General features: G+C 44.1%; 2 protein-coding genes across 5 annotated transcripts; both read left to right on the top strand.

Annotated features, from left to right (window-relative positions):
• The first annotated feature begins 1,915 nt into the window (after window positions 1-1,915).
• LOC137412280 (histone H2B) lies at window positions 1,916-2,553 on the top strand. The gene has a single exon (XM_078769647.1). It carries the CDS (start codon window positions 1,994-1,996, stop codon window positions 2,234-2,236), a length of 243 nt encoding a protein of 80 aa, XP_078625773.1. The 5' UTR covers window positions 1,916-1,993; the 3' UTR covers window positions 2,237-2,553.
• A 6,350-nt stretch (window positions 2,554-8,903) lies between these two features.
• LOC137412282 (sugar transporter SWEET1) lies at window positions 8,904-19,258 on the top strand. 4 transcript variants are annotated; one of them, XM_078769648.1, is made up of 4 exons: window positions 8,904-8,974; window positions 10,479-10,869; window positions 11,263-11,340; window positions 17,599-19,258. In XM_078769648.1, the coding sequence occupies exons 2-4, from the start codon at window positions 10,793-10,795 to the stop codon at window positions 17,741-17,743; spliced, it is 300 nt and encodes a 99-aa protein (XP_078625774.1). In that variant the 5' UTR covers window positions 8,904-8,974; window positions 10,479-10,792; the 3' UTR covers window positions 17,744-19,258. The 4 variants fall into 4 exon arrangements, with proteins under 4 accessions (XP_078625774.1, XP_078625776.1, XP_078625775.1 ...); XM_078769650.1 differs by lacking the exon at window positions 8,904-8,974 and adding an exon at window positions 9,014-9,296; XM_078769649.1 differs by lacking the exon at window positions 8,904-8,974 and adding an exon at window positions 9,014-9,233.
• Window positions 19,259-27,728: the final 8,470 nt, after the last annotated feature.

The raw sequence follows: 27,728 nt of genomic DNA on the forward strand, positions 1-27,728 counted from the left end.
GGTACCTCAGCTAGTATTTTATATAGCGCTTTTCAGGAAGCCCAAAGACGCTTTGACAGAGTGCAAAACATAATGCATAGCAAAACATAAAAACAATTGCAAAAAAAGAAGAATCAATAAGGGAAATATTCAAAGCACAAAGGAGGGAGAAGGAGAGGAGATAGTCAGGGGTTAGATGCTGTGGGTTAAATGTTGAATGCAGTGTTGAACAGGTGGGTCTTGAGTGATGTTTTGAATGTGGTGAGTGAGGAGGAGTCTCTGATGGTGTGAGGTAGCGAGTTTCCAGAGGGTGGGAGCAGCGATGGAGAAGGCCCTGTCCCCCCAGGATCTAAATTTTGGTCCGGATGGGGGGGGGGGGGGGGGGGGTCAGGAGGTTGGTACCAGCAGAGCGGAGGTTGCGGGTGGGAGTGTGGCTGGAGAGGAGGTCAGCCAGGTAGGATGGGGCCAGGTTATGGAGGGCTTTGTCGGTCAAGAGGAGGATTTTGTACTGGATTCTCTGGGAGATGGGGAGCCAGTGAAGCTTGTAAAGGACGGGGGTGATGTGGTCACGGGTCCGGGAATGGGTGAGTAGACGGGCAGCGGAGTTCTGAATGTATTGGAGTTTATTGGTGGTTGTTGAGGGTGAACCATAAAGGAGGCTATTGGCACTATTGGCACTAATAAAGTGGTTCCATCATTGCTGCTCACTGAACGGGTGTGTCTCCATCATTTCCAAGCTTTCAGCGACTGTTACAAATCCAACTATAAAATGTTGGTGGTGTTTTGCATGCAGGGCATTCTTGTCATGATAATGGATTGTGTTTAGTATGATGGATGACGTGACAGACATAGTCCTCATACATGGGCGAAGCCTCGTAATAGAGCTGACACGAGCACTCGCTGGCACACGCACTCGCTGACACGCGCACTCGCTGACACGCGCACTCGCTGGCCACGCGCACTCGCTGACACACGCACTCGCTGGCACTCGCACTCGCTGGCGCGCGCACTCGCTGGCACGCGCACTCGCTGGCACGCGCACTCGCTGGCACGCGCACTCGCTGGCACGCTGGCAAGAGCACTCGCTGGCACGCGCACTCACTGACACGCTGGCACACACACTCGCTGGCACACGCACTCGCTGGCACGAATCGCTGGCACGAATCGCTGACACGCGAGCACACGCTGACACACGAGCACACGCTGACACACGAGCACACGCTGACACACGAGCACACGCTGACGCACGCACACGCTGACACGAGCACTCACGTGCGCTCACTGACACGCGTCCTTGCTGACGTGTGCCCTCACCGACACCATGTGCACTCGCTGACACCACTTGCTGACGCGCGGACCTCACACTTAAAACGGCCACTGAGCTTGGGGGGCGGAAGTGTCCTCACTTCCCAGGATAATCCAGGTACCAGTGACGTCATACTAATGGCACCGCTTTTCTCACCTTACTCAGCGGGGCATTTCCTCCTCCCCAATAATGGCAACTGATGGGGATTGTCTGTGCTCTACCCTTTTCAAGCAAGAAAGCAGCACGTACCATTTTTAAAGCCTTTGGTATGACTTGAACCGGTCCAAACCGGATTTGTGTTTTTAGGAGACGCCCTCCTTACTGTATGACTGTTGCCTCCCTACGTGAGCTCATCTGCCCTATGCCAGGTGTTGCTTTTGGTCCTGGCACTTGGCAGGGTGTCGGTCTCCCTCCCCACTAGCAAAGTCCATCCTTTATCTGGCTGAGCCATTATTTTAGCAGTTGTTGATGCAGTTTAAAGATCCCTCTGTCTTTTGCAGAGTACGCAAGTTATTGCTATCACTTTCAGTCAATCCAGTCCTGCCCAGTTGCAGGTTCTTGAGACGAGACAAAATCTTTCCCTAGTCTACTGTAATATAATGCTTTTTGTGGCGCATATTCCATCAGTGAATGTAGACAAACCAGTAATCGGAACATTTTGATAGGATTTAAGCAATCGGGGTAATTGTTTTTATTCAAACGTGTGAAATGCAGGTTCATCCTGACACCGGCATCTCCAGCAAAGCAATGAGCATCATGAACTCATTTGTGAACGACATCTTTGAGAGGATTGCCATGGAGGCAGCACGTTTGGCCCAGTACAACCACCATGCGACCATAACGAGCCGTGAGATTCAAACTGCGGTCCGGTTACTACTTCCTGGAGAGTTGGCCAAGCATGCCGTTTCTGAAGGCACCAAAGCTGTGACCAAGTACACGAGTAACAAGTAGCTTGCAGCGTGCAATAGGTCTTGCTCTTTATTGATGCACTTGTGGCAATCCTCTTTATCAAAACCTGCCGTTTCAGTTGAACATTGACCTATTCCCTCATTTGTATTGGTTGATTTATTTAATGCAGCTAGTGGTTGCTACATTGAAATGTTCCATTGGATTGAATTGATACCTGTCGTTACCTTTTATCAAATACATTTTGAAAACTTTTTTTTTTTTTTTTTTTTGTTACGCTCGCCAGAGGAGAGGGTATTGCATTTGTGTCCGTCTGTCTTTGTTTTTGTCCCCACAGAATAAATAACATTTTTTGTCTGCAACAGTTGGTCCGATTGACGGGCAATTTTCACCATGGGTGCACCTCCACCTGTATAATTTTAAAATTACAATTATGACGTCATAGGTCACGTGGTACGGGCGCCATCTTGGGGAAAAAAACCCAAAACAAAAAGTGCTGCATCGAAAAAAAATTGAGACGTGGTTCATTGTAAATAACTCTTCATGGGGAATAACATGTCATCGGTGCCTCCATTATGATGCCATAATGTGACAAGTACAAAACTTCATCCAATGAAGATGATATTTCTGGTTCATCATCTAAGGATAAATTGGTGTGGGGAAAAAAAAACGATGACGTCATCTGTCACATGGTTCGGCAGCCATATTGGATTGAACATAAATGTTTGTCATCAATAAACCATACAAACGCAGCAGCAAACTAGTACGGTACTCGGTAGAGCGCATACCTCCGCCAGGCTGAACAGTTTGTTTTGTATCCCAATGATAGGCCGGATCTGGATTCGGACCCGAACCAACATCTAATCGGCTTCTTCTTGTCACCTAACCAAATCATCCATAACTTTTTAAAATATCGTGTTACGTGTTACTTTTGCCAGATCTCTCAATGAATGGTGAAGAATCACTTGAACATTAAATAATTCTCATATCCGAATCCCTACTCAGATCTTCACCAAAATCTAATCGAATCGTCCTTGTCAGACACCCAACCTCCCCACCAAGTTTTGTCCAAATCGGTCCACAACTTTTTGGATTATCCTGCTATGTATAGTTTTTGGCCCGATCTCCCAATGGTGAAGAATCACTGAAAAAATTCTAGTATCCGGATCTTCACCAAAATCTAATTATTTCGTCCTTGTCACATATGCTACATCTCTGCCAAATTTCGTCCTAATATGTCCACAACTTTTTGACATATCTTGTTCACAAACAAACAAAGAACCAGACAGGGGTGAAAACATAACCTCCATCCACCACATTTGGTGGCGGAGGAAATAAACACCACACAAACTATAAACACGTCCCGGCGAGGGTCTGCGATCTCTGATGACTCGAAACATATCGAACAAGAAAGAGCAAACAATGAACCAACCATACACCGCTTCAATCGAGTAACTTTGGAGTCATGGCAAAGGGATTGAAAGTGTTACAATATTTACTTTATTATTATTATTAACGTTATTATTATTATTATTATTATTAACGTTATTATTATTATTATTATTATTAACGTTATTATTATTATTATTATTATTAACGTTATTATTATTATTATTATTAACGTTATTATTATTATTAACGTTATTATTATTATTATGAAGATGTTACTGTATTAATAAATCGACGAATTACTTACTCCCCCGATTAGTACACCGCTTCACATTGAGTCATCAATGAACCATACACCGCTTCTATCCAGTAACTTTGCAGTCACGATAAAGGAATTGCAGTGTTACAATTATATTTACTATAATATTATTATTACGAAAACAATACTGCTGTATTAAGAAACCTGGGCTAATTTGTCCGAAGCGGCCTGTAGGTGAGGTATGAAGCCTAAGGCCTATACGTACCATTTTGTTGTAAGAGCCGTAACACCGATGTTTTCGATATTTAATGGTCATTTTAACAATCGTTTTTTTGTGTTTCACACTGAATGAAAAACATAAAGGTAGAGCATGGCGATTGTGATGTATGACAGGTTCGGCCTGAACGGCATGTCATCATCATACAAAAATACGCCATTTGTGTCTGTCTGTCTGTCTGATGAATTTTTGACGCCAATACATTCTGTCGTTACTTATCCAATCTCAACTAAACTTGACAGGATGACGAAGGGTTACATAATGAAGGATGTAGCGCATTCATTTCCCCCCCTCCACAAGGGGGCTTTCTCCCCCGAGCGGGTTTCCCCACCATTGCCGTCAATGGGTTGCGTGTTGAGGTGTATATCAATGTTAAATTAGTTTTATCGTGGCGTTTTTCCAAAGAGGAAGATTTATTGTGGCGTTTTTCCAAAGACTCTTTTAATAACAAAATTAATGAAAATCGCACATTGTTAATGTTATTACAAAACAATATTAATCTTATTATAATAGAGCAAACGTATAGTCATGTCGTTATGTTTATATGCGACGCAAACGTCTTCTTCTTCTTCTTCAATTGAAATGAACACCCTCTGAATTAATCCTCTTAATTACGTTAAGACTGCTGAGACCCCTCAGACCTTTGACGACCCTTTAATTCCCTCAATACCCTTCAGACCACCAAGACCCCAGAAGACCCCAAAGACCCTGAAGACCCAAAACACCCCAAAGACCCAAAATACCCCAAAGACCTAAAAAACCCCGAAGACCCGAAAGACCCAAAAAACCCAAAACACGCCGAAGACCCAAAACACCCTGAAGACCCAAAAGAGCCCAAAGACCCAAAACACCCCAAGACCCAACATACCTTTAAAGGCCCAGAGGATCCAAAAGACCCTGAAGAACCAAATGGCACCGAAGACCGAGAAGACCCAAAACACCCAGAAGATCCAAAACGCACAGAAGACCCAAAACACCCCGAAGACCCAAAACACCCCGAATACCCAAAACACCCCGAATACCCAAAACACCCAAAAGACCCAAAACACCCCAAAGACCCAAAACACCCTTAAAGGCCCAGAGGATCCCTGAAGATCCAAAATACCTTAAAGACCCTTAAGACCCAAAATCCCCCAAAGACCCAAAAAGACCCAAAAGTCCCAAAATACATAAAATACCCCCAAAGACCCAAAACACCCTGAAGACCCCCAACGACCCTTAAAGACCCTTTAGACCCAAAATACCCTTAAATACCCCAAATAACAAAAAATACCCCAATACTCTTAAAGACTCAGAGGAAACAAAAGACCCGGACCAAAATACCCTTAAAGGCACAGAGTATCCAAAAGACCCAAATGACACTGAAGACCCAAAACACCATGAAGACCCAAAAGACACCGAAATGGTCAAAGATGCCTATCCCTCTGAAATGACGCGTGGTGAGGCGCACGGAGTGCGCCGAGTCACGCTAGTACTAATAATGTCCCACTTCCCCAAGGCGTTTTTCCTGCAGTGATAACGTGTATATATAGCTTATAGTTATAATGGCGTTTCCGTGGGAGCAACGGCTTCTGCAGGAAGTAAAAATATTATAAACCACAAACACGTATGCTTAGCTTTTTAAACAGTCGCCAATACATTCTGTCGTTACTTATCCAATCTCAACCAAACTTGACAGGGCGATGAAGGGTTACACAATGAATGTTGCAAGGCATTCATTCCCCCCCTCCCCAAGGGGGTCTCTCCCCCGAGCGGGTTTTCCTTGCCATTGCCGTGAATGGGCTGCGCGTTGAGGTGTATATCCGTATTAAGTTAGCTTTATCGTGGCGTTTTTCAAGGCCGCTTCGAATAACAAAACTAACGATAATAGCGTAATATTAACGTTATTACAAAACAATATTAATACCAACAATATCCCACCTCCCCAAGGGGGTTTTCCGGCGAGTCAACGTCTATAAATAGCTTATCATGGCGTTTTCGTGGGAGCAACGGCCTCCACTAGAGGTAATGAACATTCATGAACAGTAATGAATATTCTGAACCACAAACACGTATGATTAGCTTTTTAAACAGTCGCTAATGCTGTATATAACACAAAATGAAGAAATTTGGAGGAATCCCGAGATGCGTGAGGTACGTTTTACTTACAGAACTGAGCGAAGATCTACTGTACTCTATATACCCCCATAAGTGTTGGGTTAATAACATGACCCTTCCTGGTGCTAACGTGGCGTTTTTCGTAGTGAACTTTTGAAACTCGCTCCTTCTGTTTAAAACGAAACTGAAAGAGAGGAAGCTCGGGGTGTGCTCATTTACCAAGCAGCTAGCTAGTGCTTGCCAAGCCAGCCGTTCATTAATGGTTTTGAATGGAGTGCTTGCTCGAATGCTAAAACCACTTGGCGATCTCTCGACAAGAAACTTGGTAAATGAACACACACCCAATGTTCTTGAGACCCGACCATAGATCGACTGTAATCTATGTACCCCAAAGAGGTGTGACCCTTGTTCCCGCTCCCGTAGTGAGCGGGAGTACTAGGAAATCAAAATGAGGATGTGTGGAGCTTTTAGGGCCTGCTCGAAGGCCTGCCTTTTTTACGATGAAAAAAGGTAAAAAATCAAACATTTGAACACCATTGGACGTGCACCTTGACCCCACGGCCAAGCCACAACGTCTATCAAGGATGTCCCATCAACATACACATGCACCTCAGCCCAAAGGCAGAAGCACATTGTCATTCAAACACATGCATCCTGACCCCGAGGGGCCACAATGCATGGTCATACAATCATACAATTGGACCACTCTTCTCAATAGGAGTGAGTCCACTGAGCTTTTAGGGCCCGCTCGAAGGCCTGCATTTTTTACGATGAAAAAAGGTAAAAAGTCAAACATTTGAACAGCCTCGGACGTGCACCTTGACCCCATGGCCAAGGCACAACGTCAACAAGGCTGTCCCAATAACATTACACATGCGCCTCAACCCCAAGGCTGAAGCACATGGTCATTCAAACACATGCATCATGACCCCGAAGGGCCACAATGCATGGATCATACAATTGGACCACTCCTCTCAATAGGAGTAAGACCCCATGATCCACTGACAAGGTATTACTCCTGTCAGGTAACCAACGCAGAATTTCTCCTGCGAGGATGTGTGGATACACCGCCGTACGCCGTAATGACATCACAGACGTAATCACATCACATAACTCTTGTCATGTGACCAGATCCTCAACTCTGATTGGTGTACGTTTGTGAGGGACGTACATATGGACGAACACTGTTCTGGACGGCTTCGCCCTTGAGGTGCTACGCCATAAAAAGCCTGCTCGAAATCAACCACTGACTGTTCTTTGAGAGTGGAGTTATAAAAAAATGTATACATCTGTTAAGAATTATGTTCAAATTTCCTGGCAAGTATTTTTTTTTTTTTTTTTTTTTTTTTTTTTTTGTATGCAATATCGAGGCTCGTGAAAGAGCGAACATTAATCACATGAACACACAGAAAGACAAACCGACACATAAAACATATAACATAGGGAGCGGTAGACAAGATGGGGAGAGAGGGGGAAGGACACAAACACAACATTTGAGAGCAGGGACCGAGAGACATGGAGACATCGAGAGATCTGAGAGAGGGCGAGGGCTTTGGGGGGGGGGGGGCGTGGGAAGGGGGCAGTGGGAGAGGTATAAAACATATGGACACTGCCAGGACTTCCAGGAAAGAAGTTGGAATTTCAAACAAGGTGGATCTGGGGTGAATTAGCGGGGGTAGAAAAGATCAAGGTTTTGGATGGGGGAAGATAAGAGATGGTGGTGAACAGCTGTTTTAAAGACCTGGAGGGAGGAGTGGGATTGAAGGGAGTGAGGGAGTTTGTTCCAGAGGCGGGAGAAAAGAGGAATGAAAGAGTGAAGGTGAGCGGAGAGCCGAGATTTCGGCAGTTTAACCATCAGAGGGTTGCTGGCAGATCTTGTGCGACCTGTAGGAATATTTGGGGGACAGAGCACAGAGAGAGCTGGGGGTGCAAGGCCGGAGAGGAGTCGGTAGAAGACAGAAAGACCACCTACCTGCCTGCGGTGAGTGAGTGAAAGGCCCTCAGAGATAGCTTCATCGCGGGAGATTCCAATAATTCTGAAAGCTTTGGTTTCAACAGCGTGAAGCCGAGCTAGGTGTGAGGCAGGAGCACCGGCCCATAGGGGAGAACAGTATTCCATTGAGATATTGTCATTATATAATTATTGTCATTGGGGAGTCATAGGGGAGAAAGTATTATATAATTATTGTCATTTTCCTCTGAAGGTTCATATTTTATTGCCTGTGCCTTTAAAACCTCGTGGAGAAAATGTATTTTTGATAGATGGAATATCCGTGGTTGGGTCAGTGTATAATTTAAATTGCCAATCGATATTCAATCGGAATCCATTAAACAGGTCTCTGGGCAACGATGTCACGTTCCTGAAAGTGCGAATCACTTTTTAATGCAGTGTGGTCGGTCTGATACCTGACAGTACAGCCGTACAGGTGAACATAACTGCTGTGATACTGACAGACTTCGCCATGCCAGCAGACTGAACCACTGCTTATACCTGAATACCTGTGTACAGCGATACGCAGGTTGATTATCCCATCTGAACGTTTTATATAATTTTTTTTTTGTACTTGTGACTTCTCTTTCCACATGATGTGGGGAAAAAAACCTTAATGAGTACGGAAAGGTGGTTAAAAAAAAAAAAATTACGACAAACGATATCAACAACAACAACAACAACAACACCGAGAACACCGCCAAAACGGAAGTGGAATGCTTTGCCGATGTGGCGCCGCCACGTGGTTCTTGCAAGGCTGCCAAATCCTTGGTAACGATGCTTTTCTCTTTTTCTTCATTCCCCCCCCCCCCTCCCCTTCCCCCATGATTTTAGGACCGTTTGAGTTTTGTTGTGTATCGGGTGTAAGGTTGTGACTTTCCCCTGATTGACTTCATTGAAGACGTGAATCATAACATAAGTTTCCTTCATATCATAGCTGAGAGTGAGACGTCACGGAAACATCAGACAGGAATGTAAACGCCTTTTATCGGGATTTTTTATATTTACTCTTTCTTTTCAAAAGCAAAAGGTAAGGCTCAGAGCCGACGTTTTGAAGATTATGTGGAGTGCACTGTGCGGACCCTCTGTACATGTACGTCACGAGCACCTTATGTATGTGCATCTCTAAGTCTAAGCCCCCGGCCCGTGCAGGTCCCCGAGTCCCCTTCCGGCGCACCTCCTCGTGCCCCATTCCGACCGGTGCCCCTCCTCGTGCCCCATTCCGACCGGTGCCCCCCTCGTGTCATGCGCCGGTGCCCCCCTCGTGTCATGCGCCGGTGCCCCCCTCGTGTCATGCGCCGGTGCCCCCCTCGTGTCATGCGCCGGTGCCCCCCTCGTGTCATGCGCCGGTGCCTCCCTCGTGTCATGCGGCGGTGCCCCCCTCGTGTCATGCGGCGGTGCCCCCCTCGTGTCATGCGCCGGTGCCCCCCTCGTGTCATGCGCCGGTGCCCCCCTCGTGTCATGCGCCGGTTCCCCCCCCTCGTGTCATGCGCCGGTTCCACCCCCTCGTGTCATGCGCCGGTCCCCCCCCTCGTGTCATGCGCAGGTGCCCCCCTCATGTCATGCGGCGGTGCCCCCATTGTATCATGCGCCGGTGCCCCCCTCATGTCATATGCCGGTTCCCCCTCGTGTCATGCGGCGGTGCCCGCCTCGTGTCATGCGGCGGTGCCCCCAGCGTGTCATGCGCCGGTGCCCCCCTCGCTTTATGCGCCGGTGCCCCCCCCCCCTCGTGTCATGCGCAGGTTCCCCCCTCGTGTCATGCGCAGGTTCCCCCCTCGTGTCATGCGCCGGTTCTCCCTAATGTCATGCGGCGTTGCCCCCATCGTGTCATGCGCCAGTGCCCCTGTCCTGTCATGCACCGGAGCCCCCGTCTTGTCATGCAGCGGTGCCCCCGTCGTGTCATGCGCCAGTGCCCCCCTCGTGTCATGCGCCGGTGCCCCCCTTGTGTCATACTCAGGTGCCCCACTCATGTCTTGCGCCAGTTCCCCCCTCTGGTGCATATCATTTCTCGAGTGTCAGTGACCCTGCACATCCTCATGCCTCTCCCTCCCCCTGGCGCGCCCGTCCCCTCATCCCATGTTGTGCGCGTCCCCCGGCGCATGACCGTGCCATCCCCGAGTCCCCCAGCAAGGTGATGTGGGAGGCCTGGGATCTAAAACTAAGTCTGCCTCATTTTAAACTTTTGATTTTGTTGCCTTTTTGCATTTTGAGGTCTGAATTTACCTTTTGCTGATATACTTAGATGGTACTCACTTGCAGCATTTTTCCTTTGCAGGTTGCTGCATCGTTGAGGATTGAATGATGCACAGTGAAATGTTCTGTCACTGCTCTTTTCCTTGCCATCATCTTAACCTACCTAGAGTCCAGAGTACCTAGAGTGCCTTCCATATCTTTTTAATAATTTCATCCTGGGAGGAATACATTATTGCGAAGTATTTTCTCCAAGGTGTTTTTGTTCCATGACTGCTGTTTGCCAACGACATAATCTGATGTGAACTGGAGGCTCTTTTGTCAGTCACCTCCGTTCTTGCTGGAGCTTCATCATCCTCGAGCAAAGCTGGAGAACTGAATTTGGAATATATCGTCGCAATGATATCTCTTTCTGCTAAAGATGTAGTTTCAACCACAGCTGTCATCAGTTATGTTGCATTTATTTGCACTGGACTGTAAGTGTGCCTTCAGTGTTACTATATGTAATTGCAAGTAAAATGTTGGAAATTTTGTTAATTTTATGAAAATTGCACGAAAGTCAAGTTATGGATATGGAGGTGTTGGAAGGGAAATGTTTGAAGAGTGAGGGTGTGTGGTTGCTCATCTTGAAATGCTCGAGAGAGAGACCGAGTGCTGTTCTCTGGATAACTGGATTTGGTTTACATGCAGGATGTTAATTGTTATGTGGCATAATCGGAGAGGTAATACATCAGTAACATTCGTATGATATAAAGAATTGAAGGATGCCGTCAATTTGCATTTGTGTGTTTACAAAGTGAGTTGCTTTATATATTTTTTTCCCACCCTCCCCAAAAATATCCGTGATTTTGTTTCTTTTTCCTCCATAGAGAAGTGTGTTTTAAAATCAAGAGGAAAGGAAACACAGCAGGAATATCAGTGTTTCCTTTTGTTTCGTGCACTGTTTGGTAAGTGATGCATTATGCTTTGGCCTCCACTTTTGCATATTTTATGTACTTTCGTTTTGATGCCGCATTTAGCACTGGCCACTTCAGAAGCATTGTTGGAAATGGAAGATCTCGGGCAGTAACCACTTTTGTAGTCGGTGACTGTATATCCCACATGCTTCCATACAAGTTTATAATTGCATTGGTTGTGCTCCAATGAGGCTTTTTTTGATTCTAAACATGGGGTTTTTTCCCCCCATGACTTTACTGAAATAGCCCAAGCCCTAATTCTAAATTATAATTTCATCTCCAAATCTATATATATATATTTATATATATTTATATATGATTATAATATTACTGGCCACTGTTCAAACCTCCATATACCCTGGCGGCTGTTGGACCGGCCACCCATTTTCATGGTGTAAGGTTCATAATGGAGCTCGTTTCATACATGGTCTGAGGCTAATTTTCTCTTGTTTACCAAAAAACCTCCCTCGCACTTCCTGAGCAATTAGCAACTCTGTTATATTACACCTCATCTTCAGTCTGTGTCACCGTTAATTGCTCAGGAAGTGCAAGGGAGGTTTTTGTAGAGAATTCTTGTGTATCGGAAAGCCGGGCAATAACTGCTGGTTTGACTCGCAGCACAAAGTAGTGTTGGCGATAAACTCTACATTCCAAAAAAGAAGAAAGTCAGACGGTATGATTCAAAAGAGCATTTATTTGTAACTAGCAGAAGTACCCGGCATTGCAGGACGGGGGAGGAGGAGGAGGGGGGAGGGGAGGGGAGAGGAGGGGAGAGGGGAGAGGGGAGGGGAGGGGAGGGGAGAGGAGGGGAGAGGGGAGGGGAGGGGGGGAAAGGGGAGGGGAGGAAAGGGGGGTGAGGGTGGGTGGGAGGAGGAGGAGGGGGGATGAGGAGGTGGGAGGGAGGAGGAGGGGGGAGGTGGGAGGGAGGAGGTGATGGGGATTGAAGATGGGAGGAGAGGGGGAGGGGAGGAAGGAGGAGAGGGGAGGGGGAAGGCAGGAGAGGAAGGGGGTTCATATATATGCTGGTGGGTGAATGGGGTGAATGTGACGTTCATCACGTTCATCGCTGGTGACCAGGCTGCCGCTGATAATCCCCGCATAATCCCAATGCAGCCTGCGTGGGAGTATAGCCACTGATCTATAGTATAGCAGGCAGCGTGGAGTCTGGCGGCGAGTATGGAACATCATGTGATCACTCTGAGCGAATCAGCGAGCTGCTCTGGCACAGGCTGAGATCAGTGTAAAATGTTCCTCGCTGAAATGCGCTAAGTTAAATATGAATAAAAAATATGGATCTCGTCATCGGAGGTCATTTTTAGGCAGGCCATGTCCTTCCCAGGCCCAATGGCCATGTCTATGCCAAAAATCAAGTACGTGAGCCTCTCCATTTAGGAGTATATAGGTAACATACGCACGCACACGCACACACAAACACACAAACTGTGTTTCATTTACATAGATTATAGGGATAGATAAAAAAATTACCGGCAGAAAACCTAAATGAAACAAATTTCAACTTTTCAGTGATTTTTCTCCAAGGAGCTCAGGGTTCAAAAGGTTAATGGCCAGATGCAGCTAACGGCTGACCTGATGAAAATTTGCCTCCATCTCCCTCATCTACGCCCACTTCTGGCACGAGACCCTATCCCCTCCCAGGGAGAGCCCCCTTCAACCTCTTCTCTCTTCTCCACGAGTACCCAATGGACACAATCAGTGAGGCGGCAGTCAAGGCGTTGTATCTCCACTCATGGTACTTGTCCGAGCACCTCGTAACCCTCGCCCTCTTCGACAATCACGTCAATGAGAATAGGAAAGCAGCCATGGTTGACAACCTCTCGCGTCCCCAGGATCCAAAACCCCTGAAGTGGCTGAAGGGGAAGGTGTTTGACCATCGCATTCCGTTGGAAGCGTACATCACAAGCCGGTCATTGATGTTCAACATCCTCTCCACGAACAGCCAAGAACAGGCCAAGGCTTTCCTGTTGAAGCTATCACCCTCTCAAAGCCCCACCTTCCATTCATTGAAGGCCAAGGTCAAGCTAATCAAGGTCCTCAAAGACTGTGCCAAAGGAGGAGTCACTCTTGTTCAGTCATACAATGCTCCGCTGACGATAGACGAGATGAATAACTTCGTCAGCAGCCACCGGAAAACATTATTGGTCGTGACAAAGGCATCTCTGAAGATCAAGAAATGATGCGCATGACGGTGTTTATCGGATAAACGAGGGTTGCGGTTTCCGAGAAATAAGATTTTAATTATTTGCTTTTAATTCAAGATGGCTGCCATACCACGTGACCTATGACGTCACAATTATCATGAAGGCTAAATTGCTAAAATTGTCCATTTTCATCATATTTACTTGATATTTCAAGAGGATTTGCAGACCAGGTCACTGAATTCAACCACCAATTATTTTTGAGGTCATCATAGAGCAAAGGTCAACAACTTAGGTGGAAATTCTAAAGTCCTCAATTTTCATCTGATTGACTTGAAATTTGAATAGTATCTACATATCCGGGCACTTAATTCAATCACAAATTATTTTTGAGATCAAAAGGTCAACATAGGCCAAATTTCTAAAATTGTAATTTTTTATCCTATTGACTTGAAATTTGAAGAGAATTTGCATATTTGGTCTTTGAATTGAACCAACAATTATTTTTAAGGTTAAATTTGTTTTAGTGATTTCCCCAGTTATTGTGCTCTGCTTATAAAAAAATAACCACCTTTAGAGGCCATTTTTCCCCGCAAAGCGGGGGTTGTCCTTTTTCGGGGACCGTGGTTGTTGTTGTTTTTTGGTCCCCTTTTTGAAGCAATGTTTTACGGCCGGATGCCCTTCCTGACGCCAACCCATTTTGCCGCCTTGTACAGCAGGAGCTCTGCTTGATGTCTTGTTTTTGTTTGTCTGTGATTGGGCTAGATTGGGTCCCTGGTGTTGGGCTAGCGGCTAGGGTGCCAGCTTAGGATCCAAGGATCCTGGGTTCGAATCCCGGTCGATCGCTGAATTAACGCCAGGGGGGTTGACCTGGCCTGTCATCCTTCCGAGGTCGGCAAATTGAGTGCCAGTTCACTGGTAATTCCCTGTTTATCGTAAAAAGGCGACAAACAGGGTTGGCGGCAGGAAGGGCACCCGGCCGTAAAACATTGCTTCAAAAAGGGTACCAAAAAACAACAACAACCACGGTCCCCGAAAAGGCCAACCCCCGCTTTGCGGGGAAAAATGGCCTCTAAACGATGGTTTGTGAGCACAATATCTCAAAAAGTTATGGACGGATTTGGACAAAACTTTGTGGACAGGTTAGGTGTGTGACAAGGAAGAATTGATTCGATTTTGGTGTGAAGATCTGAATCTGGATCTAGATATGACAATTTTTAAATTTTAAAGTGATTCTTCACCATTGAAAGATGGAGCCAAAAACGATACATTGCATGATTTCTCAAAACGTTCTTGACGGATTATAACAAAACAAGGTGGATAAGTTGGGTAGTTGACAAGAACAAGCCGGTTATATTTTGGTTCAGGTCCAGATCCGGCATATCTGTGGATACAAAAACATAAACTCTTCAGCTTGGAGCTATGTGCTCTACCGAGCGTCGTTCTCATTTGTTTTGTAATATGTGTTGAATACTTGTGTTGAATACTACACTTTCATTATGAATCCAATTATTTCTTAAAAACAACAATTAAAACGCATCTTATGATGTTGATTACTTGTTCAGACAGACTGACGCTGAAATCCAACCAAGGTGCTATTCCTATCAACTGCTTTTAACAGAAATAACTCGGCCACGCCAGAGGCAATTAGTGCGATCTTGCACGGTTGTCATTTTGGGTGCAAATATTTTGAATGTGTTAAAGCTAAACCATTTTGAGCCTAATTCGCAACAAAAACTTCACAGACGCTTTTCTTTATGGTGTGATGTTTGACAGACATATCACGATCCTATCAATTTGCAGAATAATCGTGGCAATTGAAAAATAGTAACGTCTCCTCAAGTGGGTATCTGTCCTTCATCTATTAATTCATCTTCATCATCAATCTCTTCTGTGTCCTTCAGAACTTTAGTCGCCACCTACAATTAGATTTCCTTAATGCACAAAGGTAAATCAAGTTGATTTATGAGCCGCAAAGTAATATTGTTTGATCATGCTACTTTGACCCAGCTGCATCGAGTCATTCCCACTATGTCCTTGATTGGGAGTTTTCGTGAAAGGCTGGTGGGTGCTGTTCACAGTTTAGCACAGGCGGTGGTGTGTTTGCCACCGAGTTGTTTGGGCCAAATCCAAATAAAACTGCCATCCTAAGCAGGGGGGGGAGGGGGGGGGGGGGGGGTTCATTTTGGAGCTCACTGTCATTTCAATTGTGATGCAATGCCAGTTTTCCTTTCAGCATTATAATAGGTTATGGCCGTTCAAGAGATTGTGGGATCTTTATATTAGGCCGTGTTTGTTGGTGCTCTGGCTAAATTCCGTGCTGAGACATTAATGGACTGTGTTAGCAAATTATGAAGGGATGTGGATGTTAAGTTTTATTGGTAAGGATGAGGTTAATACATCGAACATAAATTTATTTACATATTAAGTTAATAGAGTGTGGACATGGCACAGGGATTATGGCCTTGCAAATGGCAAGATCCTTCTGTATCCAAGTTTTTTTTTTTTCATCCTTATGTGATCTCTTTGTCTTGATTTTGATTCTTGATTTTCTGATGTGGATTTGTGTTTATTGGGCCTGTGTGAACCCTATCCACAAGCCTTCAGACTGAAGGTTTTTTGTGGGTGACGGGAATGGGGAAGATTTTTGTATAAATGTGGATTTGTCATGTTCTTTGGAAGCCTGGTGTTGCCTTAGCGGTTAGGGTGCTGGCTTGGGATCCTAGGATCCTGGGTTCGAATCCCAGTCGATCGCTGAATTAACACCAGGGGGGTTGACTCAGCCTGTCATCCTTCTGAGGTCAGCAAATTGAGTACCAGTTCAGTGGTCATTCCCTGTGTGTCGCAAGAGGTGGCCAACAGGGTTGGTGGCAGGAAGGGCATCCGGCCATAAAACATTGCTTCAAAAAGGGGACCACTGTGCCCGAAAAAGGCCAACCCCTGCTCTGCAGGGAAAAATGGCCTCTAAAAGGTGGTTCTTGTCATGTTCTTTGGATCCAGCTGCATGAAATTCCACACACAGGCCCACCCTTTCTTCAAAGTGCTGCTCATAGATAGATTCCTCCATGTTTCATACGCTGGAGATTTAGGAAATCAAAACCCCATTCAGATGATAAAATGTGTGCCAAAACAAGGAGGCTAAAACACCACCCAAAGCCAGCATGGTTCCAAAACTCAAACTGTCATTCCAGAATCTCGTACAAATCGAACTGGAGAACTTGAGTCGGCTGATGCAGCTAAAATACCCGTGTACAATGCAGTAAATATTCTCTATTAGCCCTACTTTTAATTTTGGGTAAAAAAAAGAAGAATTAATATGATCATTAGTTTCCTGTGGCTGAGTATAAAAATCGTTCTAATATAACTTACCACCATAACCTAGTCATTCCATAGCTACCACGTCACTGTCAGATTGCTGATTAAAACCCCAGATGGTTGACTAATGACCAGGACTGGCAAGGTGATATGGAGGTACGCACACTCACCTCTAAGTTGTCTAGCCTGGGATTGAATCTCAGCCCAGTTATAAACTGCCATCCTGGTGTTTCACAGGCAGGGTTGTTCATCAATGTGTATGCCGTCCCTTGGATGGACATTCAACTAACGTCTCGTCTGCCCGCATTATTTGGTGGACCCTAAAGATCCCACAGTGTCCTTGATGAAGAGTCGGCAAACTATTTTTGTCACCGTGAACAAATAACAAATTCCTGCCCTAACTGCTGAGTCGAGCGTCAGGTCTGGCCTCCGGTTTCTGAAAGACTTTGGCCAAAAACTTCCCCTGGCCAACCCCACAATAATGTGGGAATAATTATGGCCATTAACAGAGAGAAGAAGAAGAAGAAGAAGAGGATGTTGACTCTCATGACCATCCATTATCTGTATAATGACATTTGGTGATTAATTAATCTGCTTGCCGAGTCTGATATAGCTTACAAGTCTTGCTGGTTCACCCTTGATGCAATTTTTGATGGACACACAAGGCAGCACCCCTCTACCCCCACCCAAAAATATCTACTTGCTGAATATGTAAATTATAACAATTGTCATTTATTTTAAATGAATTAAAAGAACATTTTCCTTGATGTTTTTGCAGTGCAGTGCTTTGGCTTAAATATGCCCTTTTGCTGTGGGACTTGGCCATGCTCTACGTTAATACCATCGCTGCCATCTTCCAGTTCTCCTACACATTGTATTTTTATACGTACACTGTTGAAAAGGCAAGTGCTTATTTCTATTGATTCGATGTAAAAGTTGGCTGTAGTGTTCAATTAATCAGGTAACGTGTGCGTATTATTAGTACTATTTGGCCAGTTAACTCCTAGTATAGTATCCAAAGCAACCCACAGCTAAAAGGGCATGTGCATGTGCATGTAGTGATGGGTTTATGGAAGTCACTCCATTGTTGGGCCATCAGCTGCTTCCAGTACGACTTCACAAATGTTTTGGATCTTCCTAGCCTTTGGAAACTGAAAATTCAGGTCAAGAGGGGATGCATGAGCTAGGCCTTGCATGCATCTTTTAACTTTGCCTCGACATATGCGCTGAGGCTTCGGCAATGGTTCAGTCATTCAAATTTGAAAGGCGTATACGATCATCCAGCAGCTGACTTGATTAATCACACAGCCCTATTTACAGCCTGTGTCTCACAATAGGTTCAGAGCCCTAGAAAGCATGGGCTAAAAAATGCCAGTCCAAAACTCTTCGTTATGCTTTTTCTTTTTAAGCTTAAACTTTATTTTGGATGTTGGGATAAGAAGAGTTTGGTACCTGGATTTGTTTCAATCCTCATTCATTAAATATGAGGACAACAGTTGTTGATTTGGAATTATGTAGATTAGATATTGACATTGCCACTCTCTCTGAGACAAGATTACCTGACAGTGGATATATTAGAGAATAGCACAACACTTTATACTGGAGTGGGGAAAAAAGAAACTGAATGGGGAGGGTGCATCGAGTTTGCTTCAGAACCAGAAATGATCTACCTTACTCTCATGCATCAAACAATCTACTACTAGTCAGGTTCACTATGTTTTTTCGTTCAAAATTTTGGTAGATTAGCAAAACTATACATTTTTGGAATATTCAGAGCATGAGGAATCCAAAAATTAATGTTTACATTTGCGTAGACACCTTTGCGAAAATGACCCTCAGGACAGTGATGAAGATCTGTAAAAGCATATTCCTGAACGGTATAGACCTCGTAGATCCTGTGTATAGGACTTGTAGTTCAATCTGATACTACCTATAACTTCCTATAACAACCTATAACTTCAAAGGACTTGCAATATCATGTATTATGTAATACAGTTATATCACAAATATAAAGACAATGGTTTTCAATTACCTTTGTTTGTTGCTTTTCTATAATCCTGAGCACTATTTTGAGGCCTTCATTGGATTCCTTGACCCAGAAAACATAGGATTAGCATATTTAATTAAGTCTCTAGGTTGACTGGAAGCCGAGATCGCACAAAATATGTATTTTATGGCGGCCATTTTCAAAATCCAAAATGGCGGCCATGCAGGTGTCTGTGCAAATGCCAACATTGATTTTCAGATTCTCCATGCTCTGAATATTCCAAAAATGTACAGGTTTGCTAATCCCAAAATTTTGAAAGAAATTATATTTGTTAACATAGTGAACCTGACTATCTTCATCACTGTCCTGAGGGTCATTTTCGCAAAGGTGTCTACGCAAATGTAAACATTAATTTTTGGATTCCTCATGCTCTGAATATTCCAAAAATGTATAGTTTTGCTAATCTACCAAAATTTTGAACGAAATTATATTTGTTAACATAGTGAACCTTACTATACATTATCCAGTAGATCATCAATGGCCAGATTGAACAAAATAAGTGGTCCAATCACTGTTATTATAACCTACACTCCTACTCTGCCTGGCAAACCTGAGAGGACATACTTTATATACCTCAACAAAAGTACTTATTAGGATAAACACGAATGACCGACTTTCTACTATGGGATTTCAATGCCAACATGGGAGCGGACCATTATGCCTGGCATGGCGTACTTGGTCCCAATGGTATCGGAAAGATGAATGAAAATGGCCAGTGCATTCTGGGAATGCACAATTGTCATTCTCTGCATAACAAACACCTTCGATGAAAAATGAGGAGTAATGTAACCTGGCACTACCGACGGTCAACATACTGCCACCAACTCGACCATGTCATTACCAGGACGACGCACCTCTGTGATGTGCTACGTACTAGAAGTATGCACAGTGCCAACTGTGACACAGATCATGCTCTAGTAAGGTGCAAGACTAGCATAGAACCATGCAAATGTCACTTTTTGAGGGGAAAAAAACAACAACCAGGAAGTTGAAGGCTGCAAACCTAAAACAAGCTGATCTTGTAACAAGATTCCAAGAAGTGTATCATGAGAAGCTGTGTGGGATGCCACAAAATGAGGAAAGTGTAGATAAACAGGACTCACAATTTCTTAATTACTTACTTATTATTGGCTGACTGTATATGATGTTTTTTGGAACAAGGATAGAAATCGGCCTGACTGGTTTATAGACATCAGATATCTTGAAGCTAATTATTGAGAAGAAATTAAATGCTCACATTACATGTGTTGCTACTTTTAAGTCGTTGGTTTGATTTGGCCAGGGTTCGAACTGCCAACCTCAGACTCAAAGCGGATGCTCTAAAATTCAGCAGCATCTGATAAATGTAACAATTTTTTTTTTTTTGTATACAGAATCGAGGCTCGTTAAAGAGCTAACATTTATCACACAAAAAAAATCAAACAGATACACAAAGTATAAAATAAGGGGAGTGGTAGACGATGGGGAGAGAAGGGGAAGCACACAAACACAACATTTGAGAGGTCCCTGGGAGATCTGTGGGAGGGAGAGGGCTTGGGGGGAAGAGGCGTGGGAAGCGGGGGGGGGGGGGGGGGGGGGAGTATAAAACACAAGGACACTGCAAGGACTTCTAGGAAAGAAGTTGGTATTTCAAAAAAGTGGATCTGGGGTCAAATTAGTGGGGGTAGAAAAGATCAAGGTTTGGGATGGGGGAAGATAAGAGATGGTGGTGAACAGCTGTTTTAATGACCTGGAGGGAGGAGTGGGATTGAAGAGAGTGAGGGAGTTTGTTCCAGAGGTGGGAGAAAAGAGGAGTGAAGGTGAGCAGAGAGTCTTGATTTTAGCAGTTTAACCATAAGAGGGTTGCAGGCAGATCTTGTGGGACCTGTAGGAATATTTGGGGGACAAAGCCCAGAGAGAGCTGGGGGAGCAAGGCCGGAGAGGAGTCGGTAGAAGACAGAAAGGCCACCAACCTGCCTGCGGTGAGTAAGTGAAAGGCCGGTGAACTTCCTTTGATTCAGTTCCTGAACTTTCGACACTACATGGCCTATATGAGATGCTGACTTTATTGCTCATCTGACAGCTGCATTGCAACAACTGAAGTCGGGGAAAGCATCAGGAGCTGACAGAATTCCTCCTGAGCCTTGGAAACATGGAGGCGAATATGTAGCAGTACAGTGCTATAACATTCTGTTATGTTTGGTAATGGGTCCACTACCTCAAAAACTGAAAGATGCAATAATCGTTTATCAAAACAAATAATAATTGCTTCACTTCAAAGCACTGCTGGTAAAGCTTTGACCAAAATAGTGCTGAAAACATGATCTACGCTCATGTTTTATCAGGCTAACTTGATCTCATTTTCTGTATCCACACTATGGCTAAACAGCAACGGAGAGCAAACTAAAAGCAGTGGATTATGCCGCACTTTCATACACAGAGCGGTCTTTTTGTGTTAATGGATACTTTCAGCTTTATGACATGCTTAATAAATGGCACGTGACACGTGATATATTATGACTTAATAAAATAAGTGACATGGAATATGTCACTATTAAATATTGATTTGTAGCACACTTTTGGGAATTCCTCCGGATTTTTTGCAGTGGAGTTTAAACCAACATTGGCTAAGTGAGTACAAAAGTAATACTGAGTCCCCTAATTCGTGATACAATTGAGGGTTCTGAAGCATCACTCGTAATACCCTCTCCCACCGCCACCAGGAACTTTTATTGCACATGGTACACATTTACTAAGAGAATTTGCATCACCCCACCTTCAGAACTCCAGGGGTGTTCCATTACCAATAAGCTTGCAAGAGTGCTCGTCAAGTGGCTTAAGCACTCAAGCAAGCACTCCAACGAAACAGTTAATGAATGGCTGGCTTGGCAAGCTATAGCAAGCTGATTGGTAATGGAACATACCCCTGGTGAGGGGAGGGGGGAAAATTAAGTTGCTACAACCATGGTCTTGTGACCTGTATCCCCTTGGCAAGTTTACTTGGTTGAGATTGCATAAGTAACGACCGAATACATCAGCGTCAGACATGTCAAATTGCGAATTTTAGTGTGATGGCAAATTGACAGGGCTCAGAGGAGCCCCACTGGGCCACTATTGTGTGTTGCATGGGGTCCCCAAAGGACTAATGCTGCCTCTGACTTCATGCCAAGTCAAAGGTGCAGAAAGTTATTATTTGTGACACTCTCTTTGCTGATGATGCACCGTCTGTGCACACACCGAGGAAGACCTTCAAACCATGTGTGAGATCTTTCAGCTGCTGGTGAAAGTTTTGGTGTCGCAATTAGATTGAAAAAAATACTGCAGTAATCGCACAAGGTGTGAGCAATCCCCTCACTTTTGAATTGATGGTACTAAGCTCGATGTAGTGGATACATTCTGCTAACTTGGCTCAATTGTAAGTGACTATGCCTAACTACGTATATGTGGAAATCAGGACTCACATTGGTAAAGCTTCTGCTACTTTTGGGAGACTGAAATTAAAAACTTCACTCATGAGCATGACGAAGATTGAAGTTTGAAGCCTGTGTCCTTGGCATGCTGCTGCACAGCAGTGAAAATTGAACAATTTACAGTCTGCATGAAAACACCATTACATTTTCCACCTTCGCTGTCTTCGCTGCATCCTCGGGGTGAAGTGCTGTGCCAAAGTTCCAAACACCACGATGTTCTTCTACTATGTAAGAGAGATGTCTGTCTGTGTCGCCATTTTTCTCAGAGATGGCTGAACAGATCTTTGTCAAACTTTCATAGGTTCATCAGTGAGTGCCTGTGAGTGTTTTAGGCAAAAAAAAAAAAAAATCTTTTTTTTGGAGTCAAAAAAAAAATCACTCGATAGTGCCGAAGCCTTTTTAAATTAATGACAGTTATATACAAATACACATTCGCATAAATAAATACAAAACAATCACCGGACATTTGAATACAAATAAATCGAACAATTCCGGAAGTGTACAAAGTTGGTAGTATGGCTTCTTCTTCTTCCTGATCGGCTTCCTGATCGGCACGTGAGCCACATTCACCCACCAGCATATATATGAACCCCCTTCCTCTCCTGCCTCCCCCCTCCCCTCCCCTGCTTCCCCCCTATCCCCCTCCCTCTGCTCCCCTTCTCCCCCCTCCCTCCCCCTCCCCCCCCCTTCCGCTCCCCTTCTCCCCCCTCTCTCCCCCTTCCCCCCCCTCCACCCTATCCCCCCTCCACCCCTTTCCCTCCCCGCCCTCCCTCCTCTCCCTCCTCTCCCTCCTCCAACCAACATGTATTTATCGATGTTGTTCTTTTTCCTGTTTTATAGAAAGTGACAAGTATTTTTATTTTCTTACCATTTAGGATGAATTCAGTGTAACAGCACATGACAAAAATATCATTCACATTTTGATGTAATATACAAAATGTCGTCTTTGCCGGCGTGAAGCTTATTGGAACTCCCCCACTTGGGCCTGCTCCTGCATGCTCGTGTTATTGTGTACCACCATTGAATGAATGAATGAATGATCGTTTTAAGGCAATTTCCCCCGCTAGAGCGGGGGTTAGCCTCGCAGGCCCCATGACAATCATGGTTCCCTGTTTGAGGCAATGTTTTTATGGCCGGATGCCCTTCCTGACGCCAACCCTTGGTCACGCTATTACGATGCGCAGGGATACGGTGTACCTATTCTAACCCGGGGTACACACGGGGATCATTCATCCCAGCAAGCTGGTACTCAGTGTGCCGACCTCGGAAGGATGACAGGCTGAGTCAACCCCCCTGGCGTTAATTCAGCGATCGACCGGGATTCGAACCCAGGATCCTAGGATCCCAAGCCGGCACCCTAACCGCTAAGCCAACACCAGGCTCCATCATGTGTACCACCATTGGTCTTCGTTATTTATCATTATAGATTAAATGTTTGTATTCATTTCATTACAATTAATTTACAAATCAGAAAACTTGTACCATTCTCATGTGGTCAAGCCAGTTATTTGAGCAACAGGCCATAATACATGTCCAACACAAATGAAAACCGAGTTCCCAATTATTTAAAAAAAACGAATCAAAGTCAGACTGACATTTGTAATTATAAACTCAACATGTATCGGGTGATAATTTCACTAGCAGTCTGCGGTACCAATTTTCATAACTTCTGGCTTTAGCTCCAAACCACACTGATGTTCCATGGGCAATCCTCAAAGCTGGAATTGCTCTAGCTGAGTTTTAATGAAACAATTTGATATGTCAAGGGTATTTTTATTGTCTTTGCTTTCTCCAAAGAGTTCGTCAGATGTTGATAGCTCGCTCTCTCCGGAGGATCAGTTCATATGTGGAGTCTTCGGAAAATCTGCCATTATGTTGAAACTCAATGTTAGTTTTTTCACGGAAATCTTAATGCAATGCTTTTGAACGTTACTCAAAGGGAAAAAATGATTTGTTGTGTGCTACAAATCCTTCAAAAGTGACCTATTCCGTGACACATTCCCTTATTATTCCCCTACCGGTTTCACTGTAGGGGACGATATGTTTCCATCCCACCTGTGGTGTCCAGACTTTTTTTCCCATCCCCATTAGCATATTCAACTGAAACTTGGTACATGGCTTTGTTATGATAAGTTGTAAAAAAAAATAATCCGAGTTTTGGGGTGTTTAACCAATTTTTCTTGGAGATACACCCTTTTTGGACTTCGAAAATATTACATATTATACGTGGGTCCTTTTTCCAGACTTTTTCCCCTTCCCCTTTAAGATATTGAACTGAAACTTTGTACATGGCTTTATTATGATAATTTACAGAAACTGCAACTCATTCTGTTGCTTTGCATACCTAAAACAATTTGGCCTACTGTATATGGCTCACAATTGCTGGGTGCTTGGAACATGAACATTCATTGGGACCAGTATGGGACATGTTTTGCAAAGCAACTCTCCCTGTTGTTAAGAATGTCATGAAGCTGAAACATTTTAAAATAACACCAAGACTGCTCAAAAAGCATCGAAGTGATGTATAATTCACTGCTTTTAGTTTGCGCCGTATGTAGGGATGGCACAGGGAAAAAATGACTGCCCATTCAAGTGTGTACAAAATGATCTGCTTAAAAATTACTTTAGGGTGAAGTCATAAGCATTTAAAAGGCATACCTTTTATTCTCGAACGTTTTCATAACTAACAAGAATGAAAATTACGCCAGAATACATTACTTAAGTACCACATCGAGAGCGCAAAATTGCTGATTTGTTCATCCTCGGAATGTTGATAAATGTCATCGTGCCGAGCACAATATTGGCTAAAGCAATTACAATGATTCCAACAGAAGGATTCTCTCTTGGGTATGGCAACCATACTATACCGGCAAAAAAAATTTTTAAATCACATTTAAAGATCAGTGTACAACAAAAGAGCAACAAGTGTGGCGTCACACTGGCATGACTATGTCTGGACCGGTTTTACATTCGTACAATATGGCCACAGTAGCTTTGTGAAGATGGTACAGTGTTTCGTTATAGATTGGAATGAGGAATCAGTCATACCTGCAGCTTTTATAATATTCTGAAAGAACCCAAGTGTTAAACAACAATGGATTCAACAAATAAGGTGATTTATTGCTTTTATTCTTTGTCTTCTTTCTCTTCCATTTATAAGGGATGAGATCCAAAGGTACCAAGTTTCTGCCCTGCTTTGAACACGATACTCCTCCACTTCTCCCTGTCCTCAGGCAACTCCTTCCACTCTCCAACCACCAACCTTATTGATATCACTCCTCACACAATCTTCCTACCTAGTTTCCTCCCACTTTGCCCCCTCAATCTGTCTGTTCTCTTTGCCATTCTCTCTTCCTCCATCTGCACCACGTGACCAGTCCACTTCACTCAGCTTTTTAACAATCTCCCCATCAAGTTCATCTGCACACCAATTTTCTCCCTCAGTTCATATAGCCTCCCTCTATCCACCATCATCACCACTGCAATCCTCCTGACCCAGTTCTTGCAGACCTGCAACCTCTGGTGTTGTCTCTCTGTTGGTGCCCCCATTTTGTCACACACAAGACACCAGAACTTTCCCTTTTCGTTTTTCTTGATAACTTTCTATCGAAACAAATTTAACATCAGTGTGAAAAGTTGACATTGCAGAATAACTCACCTTATCATTCCGTGTACTTCAAAGCCAAGGTAATCTCATTTTTAAAAAGAACATAAAAAATACTTAATATTTTCGCGTTTTTTTTTCTTTTTTCTTTTTGCGATACAAGATATGGCTAATATATAGATATCGCTAAGTATGGATATGGTATGGATATAACATAAGCATGGTATGGATATATAGTGAGATGGATATAACAGTATGTTTTATATATATATTTATATATATATATATATATATATATATATATATATATATATATATATATATATATATATATATATATATATATATATATATCTATATATAGATATATAGATATATATAGATATATATAATATATAACATATACAGTGGAACCTTGACTTACGAGTGCCCCAACTTACGAGTTTTTCGAGATACGAGCCGTCGCTCGGGCGGTTTATTGCTTTGAGATGCGAGCCGAGATTTGAGTTACGAGCTTTCGCCACCCGGTCACGTGGTTATCTTTCCGTGAAAGTACAGTATCTGTCGTATATCGCTGCATTTTTGTTTTCGCATGTTTCTTTATTTTGAGTTTACGCCGCCAGGTGGGTTCCGGTCACGTGGTTATCTTGACGTGCACGTACAGTATCTCTGTCGTATAGCGCTGCATTTTTGTTTTCGCATGTTTCTTTATTTTGAGTTTACGCCGCCAGGTGGGTTCCGGTCACGTGGTTATCTTGACGTGCACGTACAGTATCTCTGTCGTATAGCGCTGCATTTTTGTTTTCGCATGTTTCTTTATTTTGAGTTTACGCCGCCAGGTGGGTTCCGGTCACGTGGTTATCTTGACGTGCACGTACAGTATCTCTGCCGTCAACTTGTTCAGAGTGCCGGCGATAGCTCGCCTTCTCTTTGTGGAAAACACGGTACTGAGAAGAAGAAGAGGATGATGTGCTTGGATATAAAACACGCAATCGTCGAAAAACATGAGCGAGGTGCCGAGGAGGACGTATATAACAGCAGAGGAGAAGAGCATGCCAGGTCACAACTTGTTCAGAGTGCCGGCGATAGCTCGCCTTCTCTTTGTGGAAAACACGGTACTGAGAAGAAGAAGAGGATGATGTGCTTGGATATAAAACATGCAATCGTCGAAAAACATGAGCGAGGTGCCGAGGAGGACGTATATAACAGCAGAGGAGAAGAGCATGCCAGGCCACAACTTGTTCAGAGTGCCGGCGATAGCTCGCCTTCTCTTTGTGGAAAACACGGTACTGAGAAGAAGAAGAGGATGATGTGCTTGGATATAAAACACGCAATCGTCGAAAAACATGAGCGAAGGTGCCGAGGAGGACGTATATAACAGCAGAGGAGAAGAGCATGCCAGGCCACAACTTGTTCAGAGTGCCGGCGATAGCTCGCCTTCTCTTTGTGGAAAACACGGTACTGAGAAGAAGAAGAGGATGATGTGCTTGGATATAAAACACGCAATCGTCGAAAAACATGAGCGAGGTGCCAAGGAGGACGTATATAACAGCAGAGGAGAAGAGCATGCCAGGCCACAACTTGTTCAGAGTGCCGGCGATAGCTCGCCTTCTCTTTGTGGAAAACACGGTACTGAGAAGAAGAAGAGGATAATGTGCTTGGATATAAAACACGCAATCATCGAAAAACATGAGCGAGGTGCCGAGGAGGACGTATATAACAGCAGAGGAGAAGAGCATGCCAGGCCACAACTTGTTCAGAGTGCCGGCGATAGCTCGCCTTCTCTTTGTGGAAAACACGGTACTGAG

This window comes from Myxine glutinosa, unplaced genomic scaffold (genome assembly GCF_964187855.1).
Source record: "Myxine glutinosa unplaced genomic scaffold, kmMyxGlut1.1 SCAFFOLD_3688, whole genome shotgun sequence".
In the NCBI taxonomy this organism is placed as follows: Eukaryota; Metazoa; Chordata; class Myxini; order Myxiniformes; family Myxinidae; genus Myxine; species Myxine glutinosa.

Bases quoted from the DNA above. Each gene is read 5' to 3' on its own strand.
- LOC137412280 (XM_078769647.1), top strand. From the start codon at position 1,994: ATGCAGGTTCATCCTGACACCGGCATCTCCAGCAAAGCAATGAGCATC.
- LOC137412282 (XM_078769648.1), top strand. From the start codon at position 10,793: ATGATATCTCTTTCTGCTAAAGATGTAGTTTCAACCACAGCTGTCATC. The intron at 10,870-11,262 runs GTAAGTGTGCCT...TTTCCTCCATAG, and splicing joins GCATTTATTTGCACTGGACT to AGAAGTGTGTTTTAAAATCA. The intron at 11,341-17,598 runs GTAAGTGATGCA...ATGTTTTTGCAG, and splicing joins TTTGTTTCGTGCACTGTTTG to TGCAGTGCTTTGGCTTAAAT.